The following is a 26,049-nucleotide window of genomic DNA, read 5'->3' on the forward strand; positions in this document are numbered from 1 at the left end:
CTTTAGGTGATTCTAACATGTAGACAAACTTGGAAAGAAAAAATGGTCCATGTTCTTTTATATTCCTATCTTATAAATTTTTGACTAATTAGGTTCATGTCTTTTTTAGCACCCTTCCTTTATCAGTCTTATGCCATTTGGGGAAATCTACCAAAGCACAACTTGTTCTGGAATACTGTCAAAAGGAGAATAAAAGGAAGAATAAGAGGATGAATAAGCTAAATTTCATAAAATGTTTCTTCATGACAATAATTACTAGTGTATGCATTTTTTTCCCCCCAAATCCAAGCCCTAGAAACTTTGTTTGCCATCCTAAAACCATACTGAAGAATTACAGAATACTGCCTACAATAACCTGGAGTTTAAGTAATGATCTGGATTTGTATGACCTATCCTAGCTTTCCACTTTATCAGATGGAGCACGGGCAGCTGCTGGAACAAGGAAGAGGAATAAGGAATTGGGTCTTATACATGAATAAACCTGTGGAGATACTAAGTTCATCAATGTTCTTGTTGGCAGGAATCAGAATGGCTTAGAGGCAGCCAAGTTGAATTACAGGGTTGATTTACTTAAGAGATACATGTTATGCGGACATCAGCTTTTTTAATTTTTTTTGCACCAGCCTCAAGGCAGGCTTGAGATGAGACAAAGTGCAGCCCTTCCTTTCACAGTAAGATTCAGTTGTATTTCCCCGTGGCTTCTCTGCCTCCTGAGGGGGTGTATGAGCTGTCTAGACGAGAGAAGAAAGAAAATAGTTTTAAAAGTTCAAAAGTGTCAGTTTATCACTAGCAAATAATGGGCATAACTAGATATCTTTACTCCTTAAAAAAATAAAAAGTACCCATAACACATGAGTAGATTGAAACTGGAAAGCAAGTATCACAATGTCAGGGATTCAAAATAACAACATGTAACTTCATTCTGATACACTGGATTAACATGCTTTAGGTAGACTGATGTACTGAGTGGAATGTACTGCTCCTTTGAAATTAAAACAAATGACCAATGGGTGCTTGGGTGGCTCAGTCGTTAAGCGTCTCCTTCGGCTCAGGTCATGTTCCCAGGGTTCTGGGATTGAGCCCCAATGGGGCTCCCTGCTCAGCGGGAAGCCTGCTTCTCCCTCTCCCACTCCCCCTGCTTATGTTCCCTCTCTCACTGTCTCTCTCTCTGTCAAATAAATAAAATCTTAAAAAAAAAACAACAAAAAAACCCAAACAAACAAAAAAAACAAATGACCAATACGGTCAACTAATATTTGACAAGGAGCCAAGAATACTCAATAGAGAAGAGACAGTCTTTTCAATAAATGGTGCTGGGATAATTGGATGTTCACATGTAAGAGAATGAAACTGGACCCATATCCTATACCACTCACAAAAATTAAGTTAAAATGAATTAAAGACTTAAATGTGAGAACCGGAGCAGGGGCAGAACTTCAAACTAGTTGAAACTCCTAGAAGAAAACATAGGAATAAAGCATCTTGACACTGGTTTTGGTAATGAATTTTTGGATATGACACCTAAAGCACAAGCAACAAAATAAAAAATAAACGAGTGGGACTACCTCAAATTAAAAAGCTTCTGCACAGGCAAAGAAACTATCAATAAAGTGAAGAGACAACCTACGGAATTGGAAAAAATATTTGCAAACCATCTATTTGATGATGGGTTAATACCCAAAATACACAAAAAAATTCATACAACTCAATGGTAAAAAACCCAATAACCCAATTAAAACATAGGCAAAGGACCTGAATAGACATTTATTCATTTGAGACAGAGAGAGAGAGAGAGAGCAAGCATGAGCAGGAGGGAAAGGCAGAGAGAGAGGGAGAAGCAGACTCCCCACAGAGCCGGGAGCCCAACGCGGGGCTCAATCCCAGGATCTGGAGATCATGACCTGAGCCTAAGGCAGAAACTTAACCATCTGAACCACCCTAGGACCCCCTTAATAGACATTTCACTATAGAACATATACCAAAGGCCAACAGGCACATGAAAAGATGCTCAACATAATAGCCATGAAAGAAATGCAAATTAAAACCACAATGAGATATCAACTCATGCCTGTGAGAATGGCCATCATCAGAAAATAGAGATAACAAAAGCTGGCGTTGTTGTGAAAAAAGGGGAACCTGTGTGCACTGCTGGTGGATTGTTAGTTGGTGTAGCCACTATGGAAAACAATATGGAGGATCCTCAAAAAATTGAAAATAGAACTACAATATCCATCAGTTTCACTTCTGAGAATACATCCAAAAAGAAAAAAACACTAACTCAAAAAGATGTTCATAGCAGCATTATTTACAATAGTCAAGACATGGAAACAACCTAAATGTCCACCAATGGATAGATGGATAAAGAAGTTGTGGTATATACATACAATGGAATATTATTAAACCATAAAAAAAATGAGGAAATCCTACCATTTTTGCGACAACGCCGATGGACCTTGAATGCTAAGTGAAATAAGTCAGTCAGAGAAAGACAAATACTGTATGACCTCAACTTGTAGGTGGAATCTAAAAAAGAAAAAAAAAAAAAAAACATGGAAAAAGAGATCAGACTTGTGTTTACCAGATGCAGTGGGTGGGAAAGGAGTTAAGTGGAGGAAGGTGGTCAAAAGGTACAAACTTCCAGTTATAAGATAAATAAGTACTAGGGATGGAATGTACAACATGATGACTGCAGCTAACACTGCTGTATGAAAAATATAGAAGTTGTTGAGAGTAAATCCTGTGAGTTCTCATCATAGGAGAAAATTTTTTAACTTTTTTCTTTCTTTTCTTTTTATTGTATTTACAGAACATGCATGTTAGCTGAACCTATTGTGGTAATCATTTCACAAAATATTTAAATCAAACCATCCTGCTGTAAGCCTTGAACATACACAGTGATGTATGTCAATCATTTCTCAATAAAGGAAAAAAAATGATCAGATCATGATGAGGATATGGGGCTGTCACCATCCAAACCCTTTCCACTTCAGGACACAATACAATCTGATGTCAGTTCAAAATTCTAGTAATTGGGCAAAGCAAGATATTCCTAACCTAATTGGGAAGAGGGGCAAAGGCACCTAAGGAGAGGAGTGTGTTGTGAGTGAACTGCAGTCAGAAGACACAAATGGTGAAAAGCAGCTTATACAGCATAATTTTAAAGGTTTCTTTGGTTTAGTGAAATAGAAAACTTTCTAAAAGTCATTATAGCTATTCTCAAGATCATTCCTGTCTTAGTGAGAGCTGACTGCACCAAAACACATGGAGACAAAACAGAAGCTATGTTCTCGATTATTTCCAAATACACAAAATCATCCCCAAGATGTGCTCTTTTGGCAAGTGACATGGCAATTTGGTTTTCATTTCTAGTACCAACTGCAACCAGTTGTTTCTTCTGAAGCTTTAAACTTAGGTCTAACACTGAACTGTTCATTTCCTTCTGTCTTCTGCTTTTGCTTCCCCCATATCTGTTGCCAAATTTACAGTCTACCACCCACACAACTGCCAAGCCAGAACCCAGGAGTCATCATGGGCTCCTCCCTTTGCATTTCAGTGCATGCTTCCCAGTCTTACACATTATGTATCCTAGTTAGCAAATTAATCCTCCCCTCTCCTTTTCATCCCTTCTGCCACCACTGCAGGGCATGTCATCATCCTAACTGGTCTCCATAACCCTAATTTTGTGTTCTGTCAACACTCCCCCTACCCTTCTGGATCTTTCCGGCCCTATTACTCAAATACGAACATACCACCACCCTGCTTATTCTCGAAAAACTTTGTCCCTTTACTCTTGTACTCCTTTGCCTGCAATGTTTATCCCTCCATGTTCTTATTCTAGATGACTAGCTTTTACATTTAGCTTCAGAATAACATTTTCTATGTCAAACCTTTTCTATCAGGCTGTGTTAGGTGTTTCCTCTTCTGTGTTTATATCACCTTGTAAATAACTTTATTGGAGCATTGTTGTCATTGTTTGTTTACACGTTTATCCTCTCTTCTGACCTATGAATGAAAAGTGAGCTCCACTTCCCATTCAATGTTATAGCTCCTACATCTGGCACCCAGAGGGGGCTTACTAAATCAATTTATGCTGAATCAATGATTCTTCATCTACTCCCTGGAATCACCTAGGGAACTTTTAAAAATACTGAGGCCTGGACCCATCCCAGACCAATTCAAATTGAATTTTTGGGGGTGAAGCCCAGGCACTTGTTTTAAAAAACTCCCAGGTGATTTTAATGTTAGTTGTTGAAAACCACTGCGCGAAATCATTTATCTGGAAATGCTAGTTAAAGCTGTATCAAAAAAACACAAAGCTTGAGGGTCTTTTGTGATTTATTTTTTCAAGGGCACTGTATTAGTTACCTCTGGCTGAGTAACAAATGACCCCAACATTTAGCAACTAAAACAACCAACACTTATTGCACAGTTTCTCATGGTCAGGAACCTGGCACAGTGGGGCTCAGGCCTTCATGGTGTCAGCTGGACTGTTGTCATCAAGGCTTGACAGAGAGGAAGAAGAAGAGCTTACAGCCAAGCTCATGCACACAGTTATGGTAGGATTCGGTTCTTCACTGACTATAGGGTAGAAGCCCTCCCCAATTCCCCTTCCTCTCCATAGGGAGCTCACAACATGGCAAACTGGCTTCCATTAAAGTGAGCAAATGAGAGTACAAGATAGGGTGAGCCAGATGGAAGCCAGAATCTTTCTGTAATCTAACCTTGGAAGTGACATCCTATCACCTTTACCCTGTTCTATTAATCAAAAGTATGTTATTAGATCTAGCTAAACTAAATGAGAGGGAATAAAACAAGGGTATGGATACCAGCAAGTGGGTATCATTGGGAGCCATCTTAAAAGGTGCCTACTACAGATGTTTAATGATACCTGACTTAAAAAGTAACCTACTTTAAAGGAATCTCAACCAGAGTGTCTTAACATTAGGAGTATACATATCATTGATTTCTTTGTAAAACTGACTGAACTTGCTTTGACAGAGATGAACCAAAAGTAAGCTGACAGGCGTACTTTTTAATAAATTTATATTTTTTCTTTCATTATCTAAGTATAGATGTATTAATTTAAGGCCATTTAAACAAAATAAGGTCAAGGCAAGTCAGCTTGCATAACTCCAACCTTCACATGGCTTTATGAATTAGGTCAATGTGCTTTTCAAAGATTAAAAGTGCCCCTTTTTTCCCCCAAACATTTCCCCAGTTATTCAAGTTCACCAAAAAACAGGCCACTTTAAGGATTTAACATATAATTTCTTTTTAGTGAAAGGCAGTTAACAGTAAATCTAAAGGTAAAATACCAAGCAAAACAGGCAAATTAACGTATGGACGATGTTAAGCTGAAGAGACTAATCAACTTTAAGTTTACCTCCCATTTTAGAGGAAAAAGCCAATGTACTGCACAACACTAAATACTGATCTTAATAACCAAAATTTAAGCGTTCCTCAAAGATATTATCAATACAAAAGGATCCATTCATCTTTGGACTGCTTACTATTTGGTGCTAAGGTGGAAAGCTGAAGATGCTTAATGATATTTACCAAAACTACACAAAGTAGTAAAAGCAAAAAGAAATTGATATTAAAGCACAAATGGCTTGCATACTTGAAGTCCGATGTTAACAGCACATTTACACAAAATCCTAAACTCTAAGTTTCCAACTATAAAATATCATCTCCCCCAAATCAATTCATTTTTGGTGTAGAAAGTGCTAGACTCCAGATTAAGAGTACTGCATTTAATAACACCTTTTTCCTTCAATCATTTCCTAAAAATATTTGTTAAAAATATCAGTAGGTCATAAAACCAGATGTGATTTTTTTAAAGAATATAATTGTTAACAAAAGGTTATAAAAGATGTCACTGAGAAATTGTGCTTTATGCGTGGCAGAAAAAGCTTAAGAACAATCTACTGAAGTTTGCTTCTAAAAAAGATTTAATTGCACCGTCAAGGGGGAAATCTATCCTTTCCTTCAGCTGAGGTGCCAATTCTTAGTGCCAGGATTATACTTGCTAAGACCTGGTGGATAGAGCCATGATCAGCTACTATTGCCCAACATAAACATTTCTGTGAGTTACAGCCGACATGAAGTTTGAAGCTACTACCCTAGACTGTTGAAGCTCTATGGCCCTTTAACAACCCCCTGGGCCATCCAGGTCTCCTGGCCTATACACACTTATCTGGGGCTTTAGTTTGAATTTATTAACCTTATTTAAGAGATGACTTTTCAGTAGCCCGAGAGTCTGGAAACAGATGGGTCACTTAAAAATCTATACATTTTTTTCCCCCCAAAATACTATGAATTAGCAATGCTAAAAATACCTTCCATGTATTTCAGCCTTGAGCAAATGAGTAAACATATTAAAGAGAGTGGCAACAACTGAGGGTTACAGAACGGAGGAGGGGTGGGGGGATGGAGTAACCAGGTGATGGGTATTAAGGAAGGCACGTGTTGTGATGAGCGCTGGGTGTTATATGCAACCAAGAAATCGCTGAACACTGTATCAAAAACTTATGATGTACCATATGCTGGCTAACTGAACATAATTTAAAAAAAGAAAAAAAAGAAAGATAGTGGCAGCCAGGAGTCTTTCTGTTGAGGGAATTACAAATAAGGAAAAGGGAAAGAATAGAAAGTAGTGATAGACTGTAACTGAAGGTATCGAAATAAACCCATGGTTTTTAACAGGTGTAAGTATAGCTATTTGTATATGTGTCTATCTGCTGAGAGGGACCACAGCCAGTGACACACCAGCAGTGGGAGCAAACCTAGCACTTCGATCTTGGTTCCCGTATTCCATTGTCCATGAAAAGAAAGCAGGGCTCCTTGAAGAAATGACTGATTCCAGGACTAGGGCAGGGCAAGTACAAGATGAACCTGGAATATCTGATTGTACCAAAAAGAAAGAGCTCAAATTATGTTGAGTACCTGACACAACTGGGACTTCTGACACACACAGGGAACATTCTGGGGCCCCAATGGTCAAATGTGGTACAATTAACAACATCAAAATAAATAGTAATGGATTTAATCTGTTAACTAAGAATCCATGAATCCATCTGTTAAGAATAAATGAACAGGTTAAATACTTGCTTTCATTACAATGTCAACAACTAATAAATATAGATGGAATGATGGATTTAGAAAAGCAGTCACTCACTCCAATAGGGACTTGGAGGAAGGGCAGGTTTAACTGTCCCATGGCCAGACATCGTCTTTCCGGGGCTCAGTGACATGCCAAGAGCTGTTTCTCAATAGCCATACAATTACCTGCTGCAGATGGCATGACCTTACTCCAGAATCCCAGGGGCCTGTGTTATGATTCTCCCACTGAATTTGCTATAAATTCCACACTGCATTTTTTCTTACCACTGACACCACTAAGGTCTGCTGGATCACAAGGTCCAAGTGTCTGTCAGGGCTGCTTACACCAAAGCTTGCAACTGTCCCAGAGAACTCTCCTGCTCTGGGGGCCCCATTCAAAGTTGGCAGCCTTCCATGTTTCTTGGTATAGGAGCCAGCATTGTTCCTAGTTGTGGAATGCCTTGTCTCCAGAAGGAAAAGAGGCCAACAAAATGTTCTACTTCTTTGTGGTAGGGGCTGCACAAGGCAGCAATTTGACTTTCACTTTGGAGGAGCTATTCTGCATTCCCCTGACAATTAGATCTCCAAACTTTACTCAAGTGACCGGTCTCTCAGTCTTCTTAGTGTTTATCTCCCATCGTCTGGGGTACATGTATCTCACCAAGGTCTTCAGGATAGTAGTCACCTCTTGTGCATCTGTCCAACCACATGATGTTGTCAACAAAATGGACCAGTGTAGTGTCATGAAGGGTATTCAGGTGGTCCATATATCTTTATATTATATTATGACTGAAGATGGGAGAGTTAACATAGCCCTGAGGAAAAACTCCGTCTAAATGAATAGTGTTGACTGTTCTTTGTGAAGGTGAAGTGTTTCTGATTCTCTTTTCTAACTGGAATGGAAGAAAACACATTGCCAAATTAGTGACACACCAGGTATCTGAGGTCTTACTAATCTGTTCTAGCAATGAGGGCAGCACAGAACAGCAGCTGTACTAAGAGTTACTACTTGGTTAAGTCAGCAGTAGTCCATAGTAACTCTCCAGGATCTGTCCAGTTTATTTAGGAGCTGGACTGGTATATTAAAGAAAGAGAACTGGGACCAGCACTCCTGTATCTTTTAGGTCTTAAACGGTGGCACTAATCTTCATTATTCCCCCAAAATACAGTATTATACCTGATTTACTGTCTTGGCGGCGGCGGTGGGGGGGCAGTTTCAGAGGGCTCTGTTTGGCAATCCCCATTATAACCCCTACTCCACAGACCAGGGACCCAATGTGGCAGTTACTCCAACTGCCACATAAATAAATTCTAATTATGCACTTGGGGCCGCTGTGAGACTGACTTGAGCCAGAACACCTGGTCTGGTAAATGTCCATTTTAACAGGAAGGCTGTAATGTTGCTTTAAATTTCCAGATACCAAAATCAACTCAAATCCTATGACCGATAGTCCTCAAAATACCTGATTATTACCCTTTCCCTAGTGTAGTCACTTAGAGATGGTCACAAAGCCCTTTTGAAGAAATGTCATGTATTTAGGTACTTTCTGTGTTGCGGTAGGGTTCTTCTTCCCTGGGACTCATCCACATACTCAGTTCTAGATCTGGAAATTGTTTTAGGTCTGGAAACTAAGCAAGGGATCATGCCTTTTCACTGCTGTCACTGCCTGTCGTCAGTCTCCTGCTCCTCCATTTTTGCTTTTTCAGGGTAATAGATGTTAATCAGCACCCTCACGGACTGCCCATCTATTTTGCCCGTAGGGAAACTATGCTCTATTAGTGGACTCTAGAACTCCTTGTGGGCCAAGCTCTTTTGGATGTAAGAATGACTTTGCCAGTTATTATGATAACTGTGGTCTTCTAGCTTCTGGCTGTTAAGCAACACCACCTGGCTTCCCTTACTTCAGGGCTCTATTATTCCCATGGATGTTAATGAGCCTGCTCTGTGGCTGCTTTGCTTCCCTCCATCCCAGACTTGAAGAGGACAGCTACCACCAAACTTCTAAGTGATGTTGAAGTCTCTCTCACCATTGCTCTCCTGATGGCCTTGGGTGAATGGTGTAGATTCTAGGCCAGCTCATGGAGTACAGTCCTCCAGTGGATCTTCTGGCCCTATGCAACGTATCCATTCCAGCATGCCCATTTGCTCAGCCTCTTTATTCCTTCCTCCACAGTCTGCCAGGGCAACTCAGACGTTTTTCACCTCGCTGAGATTTAACCCATTGAAATCTTGGTTACTGGTTAGTTATTTGCTTGGTAACTAGGAAAGGAGAAAGGGGGTAAAGGAGGAGGGCTACTGCCTTGTGGGCAAGAGGCATCTGCAGTATCTCCAGCAGAGCAAACATACTAGTTTTTACTAAAGAAGGGCTACCTTTGCAAGCCCTGAGGGTCCAGAGGGAAGAGCAGGGGAGTCCATTGAGATGACCCCATCCCTTGGGGCACCTGGGTGGCTTATCAGTTGAGTGTCTGACTCTTGATTTCGGCTCAGGTCATGATCTCAGGGTTGTAGGATAGCGCCCTGGTGTTGGGCTCAGTGGGAACGTCTGCTTCTCTCCCTCTTCCTCTCTTCTGTCCCTCCCCCTGCTCGTGCTTCGTCTCTCTCTCTCAAATAACTAAATGAATCTTAAAAAAAAAAAAAAAAAGGACTCCATCCCATATTTAGGACCTAGATTTCCCCACCTTCACATTAACAAAGCCATGTTAGCTAAACATTCAAAGCTTAAATGTCTCTGGAGCTCTGTGACGTCAACACTGGCTAACTCTTCAGCATGTAGTTAACTGACTCTGCCCTTCTAGGTTATGAAGGCTACCACAGGAGGCCTCCAGCTCTAACACTGAGCTATTCACGACTTGTTAACAGCTATTTTATTTTCCTTCTGCAGTACTTCAATACAACTTAACAGTAATCAGCCAACTCTATTGTCTTTGTAGATGTTATTCCTCCCATATTTTTCAAATGCCTGTACACTTACCACAGTTCCCCTTCACTGGGACATTATCCCAGGTCAACACTGGTGAAATCTTTAATAATTAATCTGCAGGCTTATGCCAGGGGCAATGAGTGTCCCACCTACCAATCATGGTGGCCTCTTTGGCCAAGAAATGGAATGAGCCATTTCTAAATCTCAATTTTACCATCCCAGAAGCCAAGATGGAATTAAATATATAAGATTTTTTATTAGGGGAAATATTTGTGAGAGAAAATGGGGCAGAGGCCAGGAAGACTGGGTGAACTGTCACACGATGATGCAAGTCTGACCCTAAGTGAAAGAGAGAGGGAAGGCAGGTTGGGTGGAAGTGTTCTAGATGGCCATGTAGCCTAAGGAAGGCTTGGCAAGGCAATGGAGGACTCCTTGAACCCCTGCAGGCCATCAGGGAAGTCTTGCATCTGCCAAAAACAGGCCTTAGTCTCTGCCATGCTCAGTGAGCTGCAAAAGAAACAAAGTCTTGGCACAAACATAATGATGGATTTCAGAGCACAGCAGCTGGGTCCTTGGTCAATTAATTAAGCTCCTTGTAGTGAGGGTCTGTGAGGTGCATTCTCATAGTAGTCTCATCATCCTAGCAAGAGGGAGAGCAGAAATTCAAATTAGGTAGTTTGGTTCCAGAATCTATACTCCAACCACTACACTAAGAAGGCATCTCTTAGAGCTGCAGAGGACTGAAATAAATGGTCCTCTATCATGTTGGAAGATTTATATGGCAGGCTGGACCAAATTGGTTAAGAATCATTAGGCTCCTCTAAAGAGTTTGTACTTCATTCTACAGACAATAAAGTGGGGAAAGGGGGTACATCACAGATTAATGTATATGAATATATTCCATATGCATTGCATACACACATGAATATTTATAGACCCATATGTAGCTTTAGTTTCCTATGGCATAACTATGGCATAAGTTTAGCAGACTTGAAAACAGCTGCAACAAACAGTGATTCCTGGACTGCATATACGGTAAGATGTATCACCCTGCATATATGGTAAGATGGTCAGAAAGTATTGACAAATCATTCATACCATCTAGGATGTAAAAATCTGGGGGAAAAATGGACTCAGATAAATTCATTTTCTATCTCTCGGTATAAGATCTTACCATGGCACCAAGCTATCAAAAATTCATCTAATTTTTACTACTTTATTAATAGTTTTGAAAATTATATTCTACCATTTTTATGCAAAGGCACTCTTTTCACTTATACTGTGTGTCAAATAGGCATTTACAGGCTAAATGAAGAACATAACCACTATTTATAACATAATTTCCTGGGAATCTGTGTAAGCTCCCAACAATCAATTTACAGATGAATTCTATAAAATATAACCTTCTATAAAAAGGAGATCACACAATTATTCATTAAATAGTTAGTGTTGCAAAAAACAGGTAAGTCTTAATTCTATTTTATGGACATGGGAACCGAGCACAGAAATAGATGATTTTTTTGCGCCACATCATGAAATCAAATATGAACCTAGAACTAGAGACTAAAGCAGATTCTTACACACCTATATTCATTAATAATACAAGTGTACAACTGCCGTATAGCCCTGCAACAGAATATTAAAACCTAAAGATGAAAAGAATCTCAAGAGAACATTGGTCCAACTTTCTGTATAATGGCAGGTTATTACTATTACCTGCTTATTACAAAGAATGAAAAATTAGTTGATCAAGGTCAAATCTAAAAATTAAGTAAAAATCCAAATTCAAAGCCTCTAGAAACTCAACATACACACCATTATTATTTATTACTTCAAGAGTACATATGTGAATCTGAATGGAGTTTTAAGATTTCAGACTGTTTCACTTCCTGACTTAATGCCTAAAAACATAAACTGTAAACTCAGCAAGAGCAATTTATGAATCTGGGACTAGGATATCTCTAAGTGATGATTTAGGGAACATAAACCATATATATTTATAGCCTGGCACAAGTAAATTTTGTTTATTTTTTAAACTAGGTTCCTAGTATACACATTATACTCCAAGGGCTATTAAAGGCACAAACTAGCTTTTAGCATTAGACTTTGGGATGCAATTCCACACAATGATTTCCTATGTTCCCTAGTTTTAAATGAAACTCCGTCTATCCCAAATGCCGCGGGTCACGGGTGCCGGCACCTGCCCTCTACCTACAGGGAATTAGTTTGCTGCATGTTCATGTATAGCACATTTTGAAGATAAAGAACTGTAAACAGTTTCAGTGTTAAAAAAACAAATACCTAATTTTCAGCATTTTGTGAAAAAATTCTGTAAATTACCCAAAGCAGCAATATGTAACCAAACGCACTGAATGTTATAATACAAGATTTTAAAATAGACATAAAATTAGAATCAGTGAAAGAATTTTACAAGCAAATAACTACTTGTTACATATCAAAAGTTTCTGTTTAAGTCTGAGTTTCAAACACTTGATAAACAGACAACTATATTGTCCCTTATTTCACCAAGGACTTATCTTACTACATTAACACATACGATAATTACAGACAGACAACACCTGTCCTAGGAAAAAGGTGTTTAAAAAGAAATCCAAGTACGCAGGTCAGGATAGATGTTAAACATGAACTTCAAATTTGGTTCTTGAGCTTCCTGACAGTCAAATCAAAAAGAGGCAAAACTTTCACTATCAGAAAGTGGTTTCCAAAAGTTTTTTAGAATCACATTCTAAAGTATCTTTTTTTTTTTTTTTTAAAGATTTTTTTTTTTTTATTTATTCACTTGAGACACAGATACAGACAGGGAGAGAGAGAGCATGAGCAGGGAGAGAGGCAGAGGGAAGAGGAGAAGCAGGCTCCCCGCTGAGCCAGGAGCCTGATGTGGGGCTCGATCCCAGTACCCTGGGATCATGACCTGAGCCGAAGGCAGATGCTTAACCATCTGAGCCACCCAGGCGCCCCACATTCTAAAGTATCTTACATGGGACTTTATATAAAGGGTATTCTATGACATGGAGAACAATGTCCCTGACAATATCGTTGAACAAATATGGTTAAAATGTTTTATATGGTTACTCTGAGTAGCTTGTTTATGTGAAGGTACAAATTAAAATTCTACCCAGTGAAAGTGATATTGCTAGGGGGGTGCTTTTGCAATACACATTTTTATACTGAAAGATTCTTAGACATGGATTAGTTTTCCCAATTGGGTGAGCAATTCTTATTTAATGGCTAGGAAACTCCAGTACAGACATCAAAAGTAAATTAACATGGTTAATACAATTTCATCATTTAGGGGCAGTCCCAAAATTTGAACCTCCAGATCCAGCAGGAAAGTTGAGTATCTCACAACTTCAACAGCACTGACTGTAGCCCAAGGCTTCATAAGGATTTACTGGAAATTCTACCCTTCCCAAATGATGCCCTCTACCTACAGGGAATTAGTCTGCTGCATGTTCATGTATAGCACATTTTGAAGATAAAGAACTGTAAACAGTTTCAGTGTTAAAAAAAACAGAAATACCTAATTTTCAGCATTTTGTGAAAAAATTCTATAAATTACCCAAAGCAGCAGTATGTAAGCAAACACGCTGAATGTTTCTAAATGTATGCAAGAAGCCATGGGCAGCAAGGAATAATCAACGAGGGACGCAGCTGCTGTTCAATCGAAGTATTTCTCCTGCAATCTGCTTTGGAAATAATGAAGGTGGAAAATATCTAGAGAGAGCATCTAGTCTGCATATACACTTCTGCCCTATTTTCAAAGATCTCTATACAGATATCTACTCCAGTTTGTTCTTATCGTAAATCTCAGCACCAACAGTTTCTGTACCTTGTTACATACTTGGTAATTATTAAGCAACTAGTGTTCTTTCATTAACAAGATAATCACAATTACCCTACCTTTCTCCAAACACCTTACCTACTCATCTTTAGACCTCTTACTGGGGCATCCATTATTACCCTGAAAACATACTACAACTGTTTGGTACTTTATTTATTTATTTATTTTAAAAAAGATTTTATTTATTTATTTGAGAGAGAGAGAATGAGAGACAGAGAGCATGAGAGGGAGGAGAGTCAGAGGGAGAAGCAGACTCCCCGCTGAGCAGGGAGCCCAATGCGGGACTCGATCCCAGGACTCCAGGATCATTACCTGAGCAGAAGGCAGTCACTTAACCAACTGAGCCACCCAGGCGCCCCTGTTTGGTTCTTTAATACAAACCACAACTTCCCAGGATTTAGGTTATTTCATGATTTGTTCAAACTACAAATTAAAATAAAACTAACAGTTTTATTTATAAGGAGCAATGCTCTATCTTGGAATCAATTATTCAAAACAATATTCTTAGGTACTGAGGTAATTGATCACATACAGTTTACCTTCTAGCAGGAAAAACAGACAACAAACTGGTAAACAAGTTGTCAGATTGGAGTGCTATGAAAAAAAAATTTAAGTGATAAGGGGCAGAGAGGGTTTTTGTGAGGAGGTAGCATCTGCCCTGCAAAGATGAGAATAATATTCCAAGCAATTTTTGGCTGAAGTAGGTTTAACTAGTTATTCTGCTATATATGCATTCATTCTGAATTTTATAACCTTGCACTGCTCCCTCTTGAATGTTCTTTTTCTTAATTTGAAGACTAATTCTATCTTTTAAAAGCTTTTTATTACCTCTTTCATTGGTGTATCCCAAAGTTTAAGAAGCATGCCTTCTAATTTAAACAAGTATTTTATAATATTAGTTCATTCTTTTAGTATATGTTTCTTCCAAATTACCTTTAACAATGTGTGAAAAATAACAATATTTGAAAAAAATTCTTTGTGTTACTGGACAGGTCTACATGAATATTCTAAAAAACAGTAATTTTGTGATTCTTTCAAAGTCAAACAGGCTGAAAGCAAACTGGCAGAGTAGGACCCATTCAGAAGACGAGGCTGATGGGAGGATGGAAGACAGAGTTAATTAATGATGGCTTGGTCTAACAGTAGTGAAAGCCCAAAAGAGAAGTTAGTTGACAGAGATCACATATGTGAGATGAAGAGGCAAAATCAACTGGCAAAGTTGGAGAGAACCTTTTGCACCATACTAGCTCTTTGAGACATGCTGCCACCACCTGGGCAATAAGAAATTCTAAAGTATGGAAAAATTTTGGTTGTGATAATCAGTTAATTAACAATTACAAAATCAAAAAATATACTTTTATTTTATGAAATCAGCTTTTGACAAGTCTTTGGATATTAAGGAAGAGCAGGGATTTTGGCAAGATGTGTTTAGAATCCTGCTCTACTTTTCAAGTCTCTGATTCCTTATCTGTAAAATGGGTATAAGAGCATTATCATTTGGGGTTGTTTAGTCTCAGGATTAGTAATAATAGATCTGAAGCATCTAGCCCAGTACCTGGTACATAGTAAGTACTCAATAAATAGCTTTTAAGAAATTATTATTCTTCAGTATGATCTTGCAAATACTGCTAAGGCCTGATTATTACTTTTTAAATCAATAATTGTGCCCTTTAAAAAATGTATTTTCAGGGCGCCTGGGTGGCTCAGTCAGTTAACTATCTGATTTCGGCTCAGGTTGTGATCTTGGGGTCCTGGGGTAGAGTCCCATGTCTGGCTCCTTGCTCAGCGGGGAGGATGCTTATCCCTCTCCCACTACCCCTCCCCCCCACTCACGTGTGCGTGTGTGTGTGTGTGTGTGTGTGCACGCGCGCACATGCTCTCTCTCACATAAATAAAATCTTAAAAAAAGAGAAATGTATTTTCATTATGTTTCAATGAAAGGAAAAAACTAACAATAAAATTCAGGGAAGAAACCAATTTCATCAAATTAAGTCAAATATGTGGCAGGTAGGAAAGTTCTCAAGATCTTTAGTCAAGTCTAGGTTTTTATAATAGAATCTTATTCAGGTTTTACTCATTCATGATGTTTTTTTTCATTCACAATTTTGACATGAGTCAAGGGGAAATGCAACTTTGTACTATCAAGAGAAAAAGACTTTTTAAGCAAACAACAGAGTAGGACTTAACTTCTTAAGAGAAAAAAAACAGTTAAAATTTTATAATTTTTTTTTTTCAAGATAACTAGTGTGAATGGGACAGGAAGTGTGATACACTACACAGGAATCACGCAAAGACAAACCCTCCTTAACAGTGTAAGGCTTTGTTAATTCGGTTCAAGTTACATGAATAAGATTTCTTAAAAATAAATACAAGCAGAACTTATTTCCTTGTTATTCTAAGTTGGCAATTCTTAAAGACATTTGTGAAAGAACAAAAATCCAATTAAGGATCTTTTCAAATAAAGGATAAGACCTTAAGAAAATTGTCTATGTTTCCACTAAATTCCTTGTTCTGCTGCCACTTATGAAGCCTAAGTTAGAAAAATGGCCAAGCCCAGTCCAACTGACATAATTTTAAAGCTGAAAGAACACCAGAGATGACCTAGTGTACGTTCCACATAAAGAGGAAACAGGCTCAGAGTGACTTACAGTGTATACAGATCAGCAGAGACAAGGCCTGTGAAACTCAACTCACAAGCTAAGACTCCTCACTACAGAAAATAGTGCACAGTATTTGAACCAATTTTGACACCATCTTTCATGAAGGCAATGCAGGTTGCATTAAGGGGCTCAGCTGGGGCAACCCCTATCTATTCCTGGGCTTGCATCCTGTCCTGGAACTGAAAACTAGGTCAGTAGTAGGCTGTGAAGGCAGGGTCTAGATGACAGCCAAAGAGCTCCAGAGGCTTCTGTCTTAGGCACCTTTTCTTGCAGCCCAAGACTGCAATGCATTTAACTAGAGAAGCAGCAGAGCAAACTACTGGGAAGGCAGTAACTGGGTATACTGTGTATCCAAGATGCAAACAAAACACACACACCTTGGCCTGGGGAGTGAAGGATGTTAAAATACATTCTGACCCCCTCCTAGAATTAATATTTGAACAAGTTTCTAGAGATCACATAGTTACCTATAGCAAGTAAAGTTTTCTGTACACACAATCCAGTGACGGAGTCTGCTTTTTCTGGCTACTACAGGTACAGGCTAGGTCCAAGCAGCAAAAGCTTTGAAACCATCATCCAAGTTTTCAAACAAGAATGAATAAGAAAACAACTGCTGCTAATACAACATACAAACATTAACATATGCCCAACGAACAGTATTTTAGATCACTAGATTATTTGCCAAAAGCCTGTTCCCTGGTAAATAATAGTTACTGTTGTTATATCTAAACTAGTTATGCATGTCACAGCTTGCTCCTCAAAGAGAGCATTCTATAGTCTCTCAAGAATAAACACCTGCTTTATTTGACACACAAAAGTGAAGAGGTCTTGCAACATTCGCAGTGGTAGTCAAACAGAGCAGTTCAGAGCAAGCAATCACAAAATTTGGTCACCAACCAAGCCAGAGTTAATCTCTCAGTTCCTGTAGATTAGAACACAATATTAAACTCACTCTTTCTGCTTGTTGACTTTTGCATCCCTTTATTTGTGGACTGAAAGAACAAGTTATCTCTGTGGGAACTCTATGCCCAGTTTATTTACCGAGTTTACTTTGGGCAAGTATGGTTCATTTTGTGGGGGGGGGGGGGGTGTGTGTGAAATGAGTTAGGTTCTCAAACTAAAAATAAACAACAAAAATCCCCTCTTCACACAGCACGGTTGCATTTTCCCTTAGTAATAAGGTTCAGTGGATCCACCATGGTCCATTTGCTTCATTGTCTCCAGTACGTGAGGCTTTAACTATTGTCCAGCCAGAAGATGAGAGGGGCAAAGGGTGGGGCGGGAACCGGGAGAAGGAACGCTCCAGAATCCCTCCACAGTCGCTGTGTGACCCTCACCTTGACTTCGGGCGGTTTGTGGAGACCAACTCCTTTCTTGCCGCCGCTCTTTAGTCTGTTTCCAGGGGCTACATACATCACCCATCGGGGCCCTCCATCAACGGTCTCGCTCCAGCAGGGCAGGGGGGCTGTCTCCTGGCTTACATCGGGGGCAAAGGCAGAGGGCCCGCAGGGTTCCGGACCGGCTCCCGGAGACCTGAGTCCACCCGCGCCTCCACGCTGGCCCCTTCGTCCCGGCAGGAAGCGCCGGTCTCGGGCTCCTCGCCAGACGCCAGCCGGGGCGCCGCCGCACACCGGCGCGGCCTCAGCTGCGGCTCCCCGGGAAGCCGGGCGCCGCTCTCCCCCGCCCTCCCCGCCCCCGCCAGTCTTCGAAGTCGAGATCCCGGGACCCACACAGCAATGGCGCAGCCGGAAACTGGCCCCTCAACTTCCTCAGGCCCACTCGGGGCTGGGGCCGGCCTGTGGGCGGGACGGGAAAGCCGCGGCTTCCGCCTTCCTGCTTCCGGCCTGGAGGTGAGTTTGGGAGTAGGGGTCTGAGTCCACGTTCCCGGCCGTGACGTAGGGTGGGCTGGTGTCGGCCGCTGGGGTGGGTCTGCCCGCGTGCCCAGAGGAGGCGGCCACGGCGCCGGGCGGACCGAGCTGTGGCGGGACCAAGCCTGGATTCCCGGGAACCGCCCGCCGAGGCCGAGGGGCGCCTGAACGTGGCCCCCTGGGGCGGGCGGCCGGATGGGATAGAAAAGCAGGAATGAGCAAGGGCGAAAACAGGGATGGACGGGACGTGCTGATGGCGGTGAAGTACCACCCGCTGCAGCTCCAGGAGCCGCGCAGGTCTGGTTTGGAGATCAAGCCCGGTCGACCCGTTACGGAAAGAAGAAGGGTAATACGGATTCCTCCAAGTGTGGAGACACGGGCCTTTGGGTCCGAAATTGAAGTGCACGGGAGCTGTGTGGCCTGTGGACGATAACTTTGCGTTAATGAAAAACTTAGCCACAAACCGGGTCCTTCGCTCCCGCGTTACTCTTTTTTGCAAAGTTTTTTTCGCTTATCACTGAATTTTGCCTTAGTTAATTCATTACCGTGCTAGAGAAGCTGAAGGGACAGATGGGATCTCTGTGTGGTCCTAAGAATTCAAGGGCAGGGGGCGGAGGCTAGACTAATAATATACTACTAGAGGTGCTTCAACTAATGTTTTCTGTTGAAAATATGAAGAGGCCGGTGGAAGGATATTAAAGCCAGTGGTAGTTTCGTTGAAGTGATGGGATTGTGGGTGATTTATATTTTGTTTTGGTTTTCTGTAAAGAACACGAATTGTATCATAGGGAGACCAAAAAACCTTTAAAGAATAAAGTGAGATGTTTGATTTTGTAATTACATACCTAACCCTATAAATTAATATTTTTAGCATTAAAAGCTCAAAACCTAGGAATGGATGTGCTGTAACTTATCAGTGAACTAATTTGTCTTTTTATATATCCGTGAGCTTCATAATTTTATTTTGGAAGTAATTTAGTAAAATACTTGTAATTACTCTAGTAGGATTTTCTTAGCATTTGCAATTGTAGTAATGATTTCTTTCTTCAAATTAGGAAGAGATAGAGAAGAGATAGATATTAAATGTCTATAATATGCCAGGCACTTTTACGGGTTGCATACATACGATTTCGAAATAGTCCATTTGAAAGTGTCTTAAAGTTATCCTGAATGTTGTGACTTAAACTTTTTTTCTTTTATCTGTTCTTTTCAACCCACCCAGTATATAAAATTTAAACCTTCTCTCACAAGTGTATGGTAGAGCTAAAGAAGAAGACAAACAAGTAAGGGTCATCTGAAATTGTAATTGGCTCACTAATAATCCCAGGACTAAGTTGGAAAGAAGTACTCAAGCATAAGGTAGATGACTTTTTAAATTCCCGCTGAAATTGTGGATGTATGTACACCCATTCCTACCCAAGTATTCTTAATTTTCACCTTTGAATAGAGGTTGACACAAACACTGAAAGGTTGAAAAGCCTCTGGGCAAAATAGAAAATGTCACTCAGATCCACACCATTCTTATTTACCAGATTGCCCTCCCATACCAACTCAAAGTGGAACAAAATGCATGGCACCTGTTACGGGTAATTTTCTCATTTATTAAATTATGTCCTCAAGTAGGAGTCTTCAGAGCTGAAAGAGGGCATAAAATAGCATGTCACTTTTTTGCTTATATTTCTTTGCATATGAATATGGATATTTCATGCTTCCCATACTCTCTCCTTTTCATTCCTGGAAACAGCTCTCCATTACCTTCCTTTCTCCAAGCATTTCATGTACTCTGTGGCTTGTCCTTTTCAAACACCAAATTTGATGAATCATATTTTTGTTAATTGTACTTAATACTAAGGATGTGTCAAAAAATAACAGGATTCCTCTGTTTCCTGCAAAGAGTGCTTAAGACTCAAGATTCTTATAAAAATGTCTGCTGCTAAATAAAATTTGTCTTGATTACGAAGAATGCATAGTCCCTATGACAGATTCCACATGGTTTTTAATCTTCTATACCTTTACATCTTTTAAGTGTTACCTAGTTGAATTATTTCTTCTTAACTGGAGATAGCAGTCTGTATTAAAATAGTACTAATTGATGCTTTTTAAAAATAAAAAACTAATGATAACAGAATTCTGAGTTAACTGATTGTATGATGTAACTTTTAAAGAAATTTGACTAACCACATAGTCTTTTCTTTTGTTGCCCCTCTCTTCTCTTTTCCAAAGACGACTACAAAGATGTTCGATATAAAGGCTTGGGCTGAGTATGTTGTGGAATGGGCTGCAAAGGACCCATATGGCTTCCTTACAACAGTTATCCTGGCCCTTACTCCATTGTTTCTAGCAAGTGCAGTACTGTCCTGGAAATTGGCCAAGATGATTGAGGCCAGGGAAAAGGAGCAAAAGAAGAAACAAAAACGTCAAGAAAATATTGCAAAAGCTAAACGACTAAAAAAGGATTGAAGGAATGAATGAACAGGCTATATAACCAGAGGAACATCATTTGGAAAATTATTCAGTGTTGAAAGGACCCACTAAGGTTTCTTTTCTGGTTTTTATGTCAGTAATTTGTTGTAAACAAAGTCAGATCACCTGTAAGAATCATGTTAGTTGTGACCTCTACTGCAGCAACTTTTAGGTTTTGGTGTAGAAGTCTATTGAGAGTTAACTGTAAATTGGCTTTTATTCTATAAATTCTTTATAATTGACTTAGTCATTTGCCATTTTGCAGATTGTGTTCTGAAATGAAACATCCTGTGGAGAAAAATGACTGTACATTATGAACTCTATTCAAATAATGGCTTAGAATGGGGTCCTGTTCTGGACGAAGGGAATTGAGAATGTAAAAATCAAAACTGTCCAATGGTGAAAAGTGTGCTTTGGCTTAAAGAGGCATATAGTATATTATTTACATCTTCTGTCATTATTGCTTATTTCTTGGAATAGAATCATTTCTGGCTTTCTCAAAGCCACATATTAACCAATGACTGTGTTCTGCATTTTTCTCATTTTAGTCTTTGAGATAATTATCAGACATTCTATATTTTTTAAAATCTCATTTTATAAAGAATTCTCTTACTGGCTACGTAGAATACCACCTACCAGATAGAACAGTTTTTGTACTTATGAACCTGCCATTTTCTTAGAGATGTCTTGAGTAGAATAACACTATGATCTAAAGCTTGCAGTAAAAATGCCAAACCTTGTGGTACCTTGGAACCAGTGTATTCTTTATTGTGCTATGTAGAAATGTAAAGTAGTTAAAATGTCTTATCACATAATTTGCTCATTACATAGATGCCACTTTTGTGTTTTTATTCATTTCTTCATTTTAATTTATCTAGTAGTGATGTTCTATACTTTCTGATCAAACAGGTTCATGGTGAAAATTAAAATTTCATACTTAAGGAATTCTTAAAAAGTAATAGTTAAGTACTATTTCATAAGTGGTAAAGGTTTAACATTTGGAAAAATTTTGTTCATCATACTAGTAATTGGGTGAAAAAGACAAATTATGTCAAAATGAGAATGTGTTAAAATTAGAAATAAAGAGCTAAAGGATATTTCCTTCAGCTAAGTAGTATAACTGGAATTTTTTACTGTTAAACATGGCTTTTATAAATGCGTAGTCTAATAATTTTATTCACTGTCAGTATATAATAGCTTATTAACGTTTTCCTCACCTCTGATAATGAATTTTAAATTACAAAAAATTGTCCACCAGCTTTAATTTAAAAATGAAACTAGATATTGAAATAAATTTGATACTTTTTTATAAAGAGGTCCTGGGTTTTTTTTTTTTTAAAGGGGGGTTAATAATAAGGTAATTAAAGTTAGATGTGTTACAGAAGGTAGACTTTTAAGAGGGTTTTGAGTTTCATTTCTAGCTAAAAGCCTACTTACAAAAGTTAAGGGCAATGTTTCTCAACAATGAAAACATAAGGACTCCTGAGAATGCTTATGGATTGGTCTAAACACTAGTACTTTCACTTTAGGTTGTCAGTTTCTACTTGGTGCCAGTGGAATGAACATATTGCAACTCCAGGCACTAAGGTAATTCAGTGTTCCGTTCCGTTACTTAAGCGAGCTAGGATACCTAGTGATCCTTGTATTGTCACTGAACGTTTTAATAGTTGAAATTATCATTGGAATTAAAACTTAAAAATATGCTTCTATGGATCTACTGGCCTTCCTGGGCCCGCAGAGCACGGTTTAAGAAAAATGAGGTTAAGATATATCTAAAATGTGTTTGGGTTTCTGCAGTCAAGCTGTTCGTGAAAGGAATTTATATACATAAATCTTGCTTATGGCCACATTTCAGAGTCAAATATTGAAGCAAAAGGTATATTCACCATAATTCTCAGTTATCTACTAAAAGCTGTGTTTTCATTGGTTCTCTTGTTACAATTTAAAGATAGTTATTTAACTGAAATCTGTTTTTCTATCATTTCTTTTAAAGTCTAACACATGCCAGTTTTGTATTTGACATATGCCATTTTTTGTTCCTTCAGCTTTAGCTTTTTCCAACATTTATGAAGCCTTTTTATATATGCGAGATCAATAGGTTTTATAATATGTATGTCTATATATTTCTGTGTATGTGGGGGTGGGGGGATGTAAAATAGTATTGTGAGGGTTGGGATTCTTCAGAAAAATCTATCTTTTCTCACTGCAACAAATAGTACTATTGATGAAAGAATCTCATTTACTATTAGCTATAATACTTTTTTTTTTTTTTTTTAAGATTTTATTTATTTATTTGACAGAGAGAGACACAGCAAGAGAGGGAACACAAGCAGGGGGAGTGGGAGAGAGAGAAGCAGGCTTTCCGGCTGAGCAGGGAGCCCGATGCGGGGCTCGATCCCAGGACCCTGGGATCATGACATGAGCCGAAGGCTAAACGCTTAACGACTGAGCCACCCAGGCGCCCCTAGCTATAATACTTTTAAAAATTGCCTTTTATGTAGTTTCTGAAGTTTTGAGAACTAATATAATCAGTTACCTTTTTATGGCTGGTTTTGGAAAAAACACAGGCTGTCTATAACAGACATTTTACCCAAAAAGAAAAAAAAAAGTTTGTGTGTCAGAATTTGATCCATACTATCCATGTGATAAACTTCAGCATGGTATTACTGTATGAGATATACTTTTTAGTATAGCATTTTTTACTTTTATTTCTTGAAATTATAGTAAGCAAGCAAAGTAAGCTTACCATGCTGTGAGCTGGAAAACCAGTGTTGAGATAAATTATAATTAGCAGGTCCTGACCCATTCCTTTTCTCCTTGTACATAATGTAAAGGGGCAAGGGGCACTTACACCTCATCTGGTATTATGTTAGAGGAAGCCTGATTCCTATTCATGATTGTTTTTATGTTTGCAATTGGTTATAGCATCACTCTGATTTACTTCATATTTGGAATATATACATGTATATATACATGTAACCTCTGGTAACCCTCAAACATATTAAAACAGATTCCATGTTCAAATACCACAAGTTTGGAAAATATAAAATAGAACTTAGGATTTATTCCTAAGAGATTTCTTGAAGTCTTTTAACGTAATTTGACTATCATAGACTCTTCTCGCTTCTGTTTTTTTCCCTAAGGAACACAAACACAGTTTGAGAAAGCCTGTTCTATATAAATTCAGGTTACATTTTATTTTATTTTTGTTTTTGTGTTTTATTTTTTGTTTGGTGAGATCAGGTTACATTTTAAATAGTAAGGTTAAAGATAGCATTAAAAAGATAACATTAAAAAATATAATGGTATTGGTTCAAGGCTGATTAAATTAAGAAATGAAATAAGTGACAGCCAGAAATCAGTTCATAAAAGTAGAAATGGAAAAGAGTAATATAATAATGGGAAAATTTTTTTCCTCTGTTTTTGTTGATTTTCAACTTCACCTATCCAAGCCATAGCTAATAGGCTAGATTTGTATGATTAAACCCATCAGCCAACAAATTTTCTGTACTTGAGCAGTCAGAAATCTGCTACATGCACATATAGCACAGGCATGGGAAATCAAGAACAATTTACCTCTGAGAAAGTATGTAAGGTATATACAACACTCATTACTTTGAAATGAACATTTTTACTTTTGGAATTAAAAAAATTTTGCATAGGTCTGAAGTCTTGAAGAAAGATATTTTCACTTATTTTAAGACATTTTCATAAAAAAAAAACTTGTAAATGTCCAAAATATAACTATTTAAAATATGACATATGGTGGACAAACTAATACTTTATTTAATGCTTTAATTGTGCTTTGCATGTGTCTGGCATAAAAGCCAAATATAAAAAAGGTTGCTTAGAAAGGTAATTTGAATTAGGCCAAAGTTATAGTTCAATTTTTAGGTAGGACATTTAACTCTGTTTTGATACCATCTAACAGTGCCACTAAAAAATGTTAGTCTTGAGAAAAGGAGTGCGGATGGATTACTATAAATGTCATTTCCACTTCTTGAAATCACTGTAATACTGCATGCTCTAGGGGTATCTGGTTGGTTCAGTCAGTAGAGTGTGCGACTCTTGATATTGGGGTTGTAAGTTTGAGCCCCACATTGGATGTAGAGATTATTTAAAAATAAAATCTTTTTTTAAAAAAAGTGTGTGTTCTACTAATAATGGTGGGCCAGTATCATAATCTTACTTGAGGTATTTTTCCACAAGGACTTTTGGTTAAGATTTTCTTTTGCTGCTTCTGTAAAACAGGTATTTTAATTTAATTTATTTTACTTTATTTTTTTATGCCTCATCTACTTAGTATTTATTATCTTTAGGTTTTTATTTAAATTCCAGTTAGTTAAAATACAATGTAACATTAGTTTCAGGTGTACACTTTAGTGATTTAACACTTCTATACATCACCCCAGTGCTCATCACAAGTGCCCTACTTAATCCCCATCACCTATTTCACCCATCCTCCCACCCTCTGGTAACCCTCAGTTTGTTCTTTATAGTTAATAAAACAATGATTTTAAAATGAAAAAAAAAATTAAAATGAATGTAAATTCTGTCATACATTAAGATATTTACAGACTGTAAGGCAAACATTAAAAGATATGTATAGAATACATTTATTTATTTATTTATTTTAAAGATTTTATTTATTTGACAGAGAGAGACACAGCCAGAGAGGGAACACAAGCAGGGGGAGTGGGAGAGGGAGAAGCAGGCTTCCCGCTGAGCAGGGAGCCCGATGCGGGACTCGATCCCAGGACCCTGGGATCATGACCTGAGCCGAAGGCAGATGCTTAACGACTGAGCCACCCAGGCGCCCTATAGAATACATTTAATAAGCTAATAGGTATTTGGCAGTAGAAATATTCTAGCATGTTAGAACATTTGCAATTTTTCTTATAACCCAGGACTCAAGAACATCTTAATTTACAGTCATTTGTACCTCTGTGCTGCCTGGTGACTAGTTCCTTTTTTAAACTGATAAGAACAGATACTACACTTGATCTTAGCCAAAAGGCCAAGAAGCAATGACTAGTTCCTTTTTTGCCTGCATGGTAAAATGTAATACTATTTTGTAATGATAGAATGGTTAAACTCATATTAGCAGGTTGCTGGAATGGCAGTATTTTCACCAAGGGGCTTTTCTGTCATTCAATAAGTATGTAATGGTAATT

General features: G+C 38.5%; 1 protein-coding gene, 1 long non-coding RNA gene and 1 other non-coding gene across 19 annotated transcripts in view; 1 reads left to right on the top strand and 2 right to left on the bottom strand.

Annotated features, from left to right (window-relative positions):
* The window catches only part of LOC118541464 (uncharacterized), a 109,933-nt gene extending 91,672 nt beyond the window's left edge, over window positions 1-18,261 (bottom strand). For 2 of the 17 annotated variants that reach the window (XR_013445795.1, XR_013445794.1), the window contains exon 1: window positions 17,882-18,258. This is a non-coding gene — a long non-coding RNA (uncharacterized LOC118541464). Of the gene's footprint in view, window positions 1-2,427; window positions 2,524-9,129; window positions 9,309-17,881 lie in introns of all 17 variants that reach the window. The other 15 variants (XR_013445798.1, XR_004920134.2, XR_013445799.1 and 12 more) reach the window with 12 other exon arrangements.
* A 269-nt stretch (window positions 18,262-18,530) lies between these two features.
* Window positions 18,531-22,188, top strand: SMIM15 (small integral membrane protein 15). The gene is made up of 3 exons (XM_036101084.2): window positions 18,531-18,758; window positions 19,635-19,771; window positions 20,636-22,188. Exon 3 carries the CDS (start codon window positions 20,648-20,650, stop codon window positions 20,870-20,872), a length of 225 nt encoding a protein of 74 aa, XP_035956977.1. The 5' UTR covers window positions 18,531-18,758; window positions 19,635-19,771; window positions 20,636-20,647; the 3' UTR covers window positions 20,873-22,188.
* Window positions 22,189-25,716: 3,528 nt separating this feature from the next.
* Window positions 25,717-25,904, bottom strand: LOC118541471 (U2 spliceosomal RNA). Its single transcript, XR_004920136.1, has one exon. It is a non-coding gene; the product is annotated as a U2 spliceosomal RNA (small nuclear RNA).
* Window positions 25,905-26,049: the final 145 nt, after the last annotated feature.

The sequence above is a fragment of the Halichoerus grypus genome, chromosome 2 (assembly GCF_964656455.1).
Source record: "Halichoerus grypus chromosome 2, mHalGry1.hap1.1, whole genome shotgun sequence".
In the NCBI taxonomy this organism is placed as follows: Eukaryota; Metazoa; Chordata; class Mammalia; order Carnivora; family Phocidae; genus Halichoerus; species Halichoerus grypus.